General features: G+C 40.9%; 1 protein-coding gene across 1 annotated transcript in view; it reads left to right on the top strand.

Moving 5' to 3' along the window:
* The first annotated feature begins 679 nt into the window (after positions 1-679).
* SMOC2 (SPARC related modular calcium binding 2) overlaps positions 680-6,848 on the top strand; it is a 136,415-nt gene continuing 130,246 nt past the window's right edge. Inside the window, exon 1 of the mRNA XM_014072268.2 lies at positions 680-1,309. Within this exon, the coding sequence (XP_013927743.1) occupies positions 1,229-1,309 (81 nt within the window). The 5' untranslated portion in view covers positions 680-1,228. The remainder of the gene's footprint in view (positions 1,310-6,848) is intronic.

Raw genomic sequence — 6,848 nt, 5'->3', positions numbered from 1 at the left:
TCTGTAAACTCTACAGAACAGATCGTGGCAAGAACTCATTCTCCCCCCCCCCACTTTTAACACTATTAAAAGGCTTCAGTTTTGTGCCAGCGTAACAGCGGCTGAAATATTCCAGCAATGCTGAGTATGAAGGGAGGGCGTTAGTCTCCTGCGTCAGGCACACACACTCTCTAAATCTCCTCGCTTATCCTTAGAGACCAGAATTAAGGCGCAACGTTCCCAAATGTCACCGGCGTTGGACAGCAAACAACAACGCTCATAAAAAAACTGTCCCAGCTCACCTTTTAAGCCCTACTCAATCCAACCTGTAGCGCCGCCACAAACAGGCCGAAGTTTAGGGTCCCTGTTTGCGCAGGTTGGCTTCTTGCCAACGGTTGCAAGAGGGGAACCGCCAAAGAAGGGCGACCGCAATTAATTCGGGTCTCTCACTTTCTCTTTATCTCTCTCTATGTGTGTGTCTCTCGGTTAAGCGGCCGATAAATACAAAGCGGTTTGGAAATTCAAGCGGGGTTGACAGAGGAGACGCGGTTGGGGTGAATCGATTAATCAAGGCAGAGGCTGCAGGTCTGGGCGGAGAAAGGGGAGGCTTGTGTGAAAAAGGGGGGCTGGTGAGAGAGGGGGGAGAGAGGGAGTGAGAGAGAGAGAGAGTATGTGTGTGTAAGAGAGAAAAAGATTGAGAGAGAGATTTGAGAGGGAAAGGGAGACACTCACAGAGTGTGTGTATGTGTGTGTAAGAGAGAGAAAGATTGAGAGAGATTTGAGAGGGGGTGTGTGTTGCGTGTCGGGCTTCTGCACCTATCCATCTCTCCAACACCCTCCTTCAAATCCGTCCCCAATTCCTACCGAGTTCAGAGCTTGCGCGGCTGCCCGCAAGGGTCCTTACTGGGAGGAAAGCTGAAGGCAGCAAGGGCAGGGAAGCTCTCTGATCTCGCTCCAGGGACGAACATCAGATGACAGCTCCAGCACACCGAGGGAGGGGAACCCCGCTCGCCCTTGGCCGCTAGAGACAGCAGAGCTGAACCCAGCTTCAGCTTCCCCGAAAGGTCAGGCGCCGCGCAGCAGCGGCCGGAGCGAGGGAGCAGCTCTCCGGACATCCCCGCGCAAAGCAGCCGAGCCCCAGCGCGAAACCTTGGGCGAAAAGTTACCACTCGTCTTCCCCCCGCATTCACTTAACCTGGAAAGAAGCAGCCCGCGAGGACCAAGGAGAGCTCTGCGCTTGTAGCTGAAGATGCTGCTGCTGCTCCCGCTGTGGCTGCTGCTGCCGGAGTTGGCCCTCCTGGTGCCGGCTCAGAAGTTTTCAGCGCTCACGGTAAGGCAGCCGGGGCTGGCTTGTGAACCTCCGGCTGTTTTTCCCCCCCTCCCTTCTCTTCCTTCTCGTCGCCGCGCCGGGGCAGCAAAAACCCTCTCGCCGTCCTTCTCCTCCACGCTGCCCACCCGCTAGCCATCCACGAGGGTGCTCTCCCAGTCCTTTTTGCCCAAGCGGGAACCTGCCTTGAAGTCGACTTCCCTGGTCTGGGAGTCCCAAATCTGGAGGGAGGGGGAACTGTCTTCCAAGCGTCCCTCACTCTCACGTGTTGGCTGATATCCTCACTCGGGGTGGCCGGCTTGATTTTAAAGCAAAAAAAGGGCTCCGGTCCTTAATGCTAAATCTACCTCACCCCACCCCTTTAAAATGTGAAAGTAGCAATTGTGGCTTGTAGATCTTCGACCCCTCCTTTCCCAATTATCAGCAGGACTGGTAACCTTCGTTTGCTAGGGTACATTTTATTAGAAGAAATTGCATCCTATGGCTATCATTAAGTGTTATACCTTATGATTCTTGACGAATGTATCTTGTTTTTATGTACACAGAGAGCATTTGCACCAAAGACAAATTCCTTTTGTGTCCAATCACATTTGGCCAATAAAGAATTCTATTCTATTCTATTCTATTCTATTCTATTCTATTCTATTCTATTCTATTCTATTCTATTCTATTCTATTCTATTCTATTCTATTCTTAAAATTGCCATCGTTCTTAAGAGTTCTTGTGCGCACAAACATGCTTGTTTGCAGTTAGTTGGTTCTCTCCGCGAATTTTTCATAATTATCTTCCAACCAACCAAGGGGGGAAAAAATCACTGGGTATCGATTTCCCTGTGCCTAACGAGCACGGATATTTACATCAATTCTTCTCGGAGAGGTTGAAGGAGCATCAATAAGTTTAATTAATACTGAGTAAACCTCTGCGCCTTGGGTATTCTCTGCCAGGTATTGTAAAGTAATTTGGAGCAATGAAGTTTATTGAATTTGTGTTCAGTTTAAGTGCTGCCTTTAGGATATATTCAATCTAGTTTGGTTCTACTGAAAGTGCTTGGACGAAGTGCAAGTGCAAGGAAAGTGGTTAAGTGGTTTGGGTTTGGCAGCTTGCAGCTTGCTGGAAATCCTGGGGGAATTAGGCTCCCGGTTGCAAACTAATTTGCTTTTTTGGGGGAAAAAGGGGGGACAGAGGGAACTACAGATTTACGAGTCTGAAACACTGGTCCTAAATGCAATGAGTTGGAATACAATGAAATGTTCAAAGGTTTTAGGGCAATTTACTCCAAAGGAGACCGGCTTGAAATAATGTGGCTTGACGATAGAGTTCACTCCAGTGAATGGGAGTCACTTTCACTTTCTAGGTAGATGCTCCCTGCGTATTTTTTTTTTTTTAAGGAGAGTGAATAGGAAACAAACTGGTGCTGAATAGGCTTGATAAAGATCCAGCTTCAGGACTGCTAGCTTATAACAACTGGGCACGAGGCAAAGGAACCTGGCTGTGCTTATCTATGCTGTTTCGAAACTCAATAGAACTTTTACGCATTAAGCCTAATGAATGAATGAATCCAATGTCTAATCCATCACTAACTTTCTTTGAGTCACTTCCAATAGATTTAACATAGCATCGAATGAATACCGTGTTTCCTGAAATATCAATTCACCAGGTGTTTGAACTTGTTTTGGGGGATGGCATGGATATTCATTTCCCATTAATGCACTGAGGATTCACTGAAATTGTGGGCAGAAATCCCAGTTATTCTTGGTAATTTCAGTTACTCTTCCCTCCAAGCACATATGCTTAGAAGTACCTTGATCATTTTGATTTGTGAACTGTTTTCCTCCCAAAATACTTCTAGGCAGCTGCTGGGTTGCCCAAGAAGTAGCAGTAGATGGGCAACAATTTTGGAAAGGCTAGTTTTATAAAAATACCAACCATCACTTCCCTGGGAAAACCTCAGAGTTATAGAAGTTACATTTTGTAAAATGATGGTTTCTTTCAACTACCTGGATAGCCTTTCAGATACACAACATACTCTTGCTTTAGAGAGTGGATGTCCTTCTCCAGCTTGACCTCCTAGTTGATTAGACTGTTGAAGACCAAATATTCTATTGAGCATTCATTTATTCATAATGCCTTTAATTACCCACTAACTAGTATTCCACACAAAAAAATATTCAATGTGGAAGACAGCTTGAAGGTTCAGAAGGATATCTCCTCTTCCAGTGTTGGCTGAGAATACCTTAAAAATTTAGTCAACTCTCCTAAATCTTCCTGTTGTCCTTTGTCATGAGGCAGAAGACTTTCCTTCCTCAAGCTTTATGCTGGGGAACGAAAGAATAAATAGGTGTTTTGTGTGTGTGTGTGTGTGTTCCTCTTGGTATGATTAGCTACATTTCTGCCCCCTTTATGAAATACAGAATGGGTAACTTATGATTGTAGATTGACCTCTGAGCTGTATTTCATGTTCAGTCCAAAACACCAGCTTTTTGGAAAAGGAGCCAGTTTGCTGCTTTCAAAAACTTGTCCTATTCCAAGATTCCTCAGCCATGTTGCTAGGATATTGCATATGAATTTTACTAAAGTCAGTCTTGGTAAGAATAAATGCAAACTGATTAGCAAATAAGCTATTGCTCCACATTAAAAAAAACACACCCAAGTCTACATATAATTTACTCACTTGTCAACAACAAAAGAAAGCAGAACTAACTTCTGTTGCATACACTATCAGTTTCACAAGAATACTTTAATAGAGATGTTCATTTACATTACAGCACCTGTATGTAAATTGAACTGAAATTATATTCTATATATAAATTTATGCAAGCTAGTTATCACAGTTTATCATTCTGAGACATTCCAGTTTTCTTTCTCTCATTGTAAAAAATCTTTTGTGGGAAGGAATTCCAAAAAAACCCAAAGTGGTGAGTTATCTAATTTATCTTTAAATCATCTTAAATATTGCATACTGGATAGTGATGTAGCGGCAAATTCCAAAACATGAACTAAGAAAACAAGTAGGTAGAAGAGGTTTCTCTGCATTTTCCTATCAAATATCCTTTTATTTACATTTGAAAAAATAATATAGCAACAATAATAATAATATACAATTCTGTCTGGCCAAGAAACAACCAGTTAAAATCCCCCATCCCACCCCATAACACTGAGTGCCTTTGCAATGCTGCATTTTCATGACAATTTCCTTACTTTGAAAATTGGTGTTATAGTCTTTCCTTTATGAGAAAGAGTGGGCAGCATATATTCCACATATCCATCTCTCATCAGCCTTGGTCAATATAGTCAATGATAAGAATATAAGAGATGTAGTCTTACATCTCTTAGTAGATGTAAGTAGATGTACACTTAGTAGGATGCTGGTTGCCCATGTCTTCATTAGATGAAAGCTGCCCTTACTTCCAGTATCCTTGACTATCTTCATCACTACAAAGGAACAGCTACACAGATGTAAAAATAGATACAGCAGCCAAGTATTAAACAACGGGTATATAACAAGTCTGGGTTTACATTGCTTCTGAGTTAGCTGCTTAAATCCAGTGGATTTCCAATGGGAATTAATTTAATACATCTGTCTACAAGTTTATAGCTTTAGGGCATTACTTGAAAGCATCCCTAGAGGTAGTGTTTGATGTTACTATTGGCTTATAGCTTAGGCAGAGAGGGGGAAGAAAAAGATTGGTCCATCAGCTGTGTTGATTTCAAAAAGGCAGCCATGCAGGTTGCTTGTGAATTGACATTTATATACCATCTTTACTTTTAATTTTTTTGTTCTGTCAACAGATTGGTGATCCAGTAGCCAACTAAAATCAGAATTGTGGTACAATATTATAAATTAAAATGATTCCTTTGTATCGACTCTATTTGATTGTCTAATCAATCAAAGTTTTATGTGATTTTAATTTTCAAACTAAGCCAATGCAATATGCTGGTACAATGTGATATTTCATCCCTCTGCTAGATTACTGATTGATCATTGCATTTTGATTGTGTTACCATTTGTGAAGTTTCAGGTTCTTTTACTCATTAGGACTTGGCCTAGATAATCCTTGTGGTGCTTATTAAGTTTACAAGTTTATGATTCCATGACTCTTTTCAGCACACCTTAATTGTACAAAATGAGCTGCATTAAGGTAGCAAAGAGCTTTGTCTTTACTGATATAAATCTAAGGTTATAGGCAGACCAGTTTTGGAGTGCTCCAATAGTTAACACTTGTTGGTAAGGATCATTTGACAAGAAAATTTAGCTGGCTGGCCATAATAGAGTGCATAAATGGTTCTTGTTTTATTTGGTATGATTTTGTTAATTGCATCAAGATAATAGAATAACAGGACATTGATGACTAAAGTAAATGTGTAAAAAGGTTAAATTAAAGCCATAAGAATGATCCATTTCATTTCATTTATTTAGTTTGTCAAACATGTACGAGATAACAAATATAAGTATAAACATGGATATGAACACAGGAAATGGGTACGAATAAATGGAGGCAGTAGGACAGGGACGTTAGGCATGCTGGTTCACTTATGCATGCTCCTTACAGACCTCTTAGCAATGGGGTGAGAGAGAGGATGCATTTAAAAAGCAGCTGAGCAATTAACTGTAAACAATTTGTATAGTGAAATGACTCAGATTCACTTTATGCCCCTTTCAAATCACCTTTCACAACTAACCTGTTTACCCCAGATTTTGAGATGATCATGGACTAAATGCAAGGGCTGAATGTTTTTGTTAGTGCTAGGTTTAAATAACTACTTTAAAACTCATAAAATGCCTTAAAACCTAACGGTTCTTTAAAGGGTTGGAACTCTGAGGAGGAACTGTGTTATAGACACATTATTTATAACAGTCATAAAGTGGACATACCATTTTATTTATCTTAGACTTTCAGTAAATGAGAGTTTCTGCTATACAATACCATAAATGTTATCCAACAATCATTTTTTGTGCAACTCAAAATGAGAATGGCTGGGTCATTCATGCCTGACATTCTTCAGAAGATGTCCCATTCTTTTTGCAGACTTTATTTACCAGAAAATGATTTCTGGGTTAAGAACTAACAATTGGCAATCTTAAAGAAGCTCCAAATATATTATGGTGTGTGATTTCTGCAAGGGCAGATCATAGTAAATCAGGTAGATATTGACAAATGTTTATCCCTGGGGTGCAACATTTTAAAGTTTGGCTTGAGGTATTTTACAGTAAGTAATATAGTGTCTTTCCTCATCCTTAAACTTTGAACAATATTCTAAGTTCTATTCCATACCACACTTTTGTGCTGTATCATGAAATTTCCTGGTTTTAACAAAAATGTATGCATCATACAAAAGGATCGGTGCTGTTAGCTAATAGTAATTTTATCTTACAGGTTAGCAGCTTTGTTCCCAAGGGGTTCAGAGAGGTTTGCAGCTGCCTAAATGTGATTGGAATTTAGCAACTTTAGAGGGGAGATCATAGCCAGGGGATGGGAAAGTAACAAGGAGGGATAGAAATAAATTTTGGCTATGGATGCAGGTCACATCACTGTTTGATAAA

The sequence above is a fragment of the Thamnophis sirtalis genome, unplaced genomic scaffold (genome assembly GCF_051295495.1).
Source record: "Thamnophis sirtalis isolate CommonGarterSnake01/CBP01778 unplaced genomic scaffold, rThaSir2_p1.2 scaffold_6, whole genome shotgun sequence".
NCBI lineage: Eukaryota > Metazoa > Chordata > Lepidosauria > Squamata > Natricidae > Thamnophis > Thamnophis sirtalis.
Note: the sequence above shows the minus strand (reverse complement) of the source record. Positions and strands in the feature narration are given on the sequence as shown.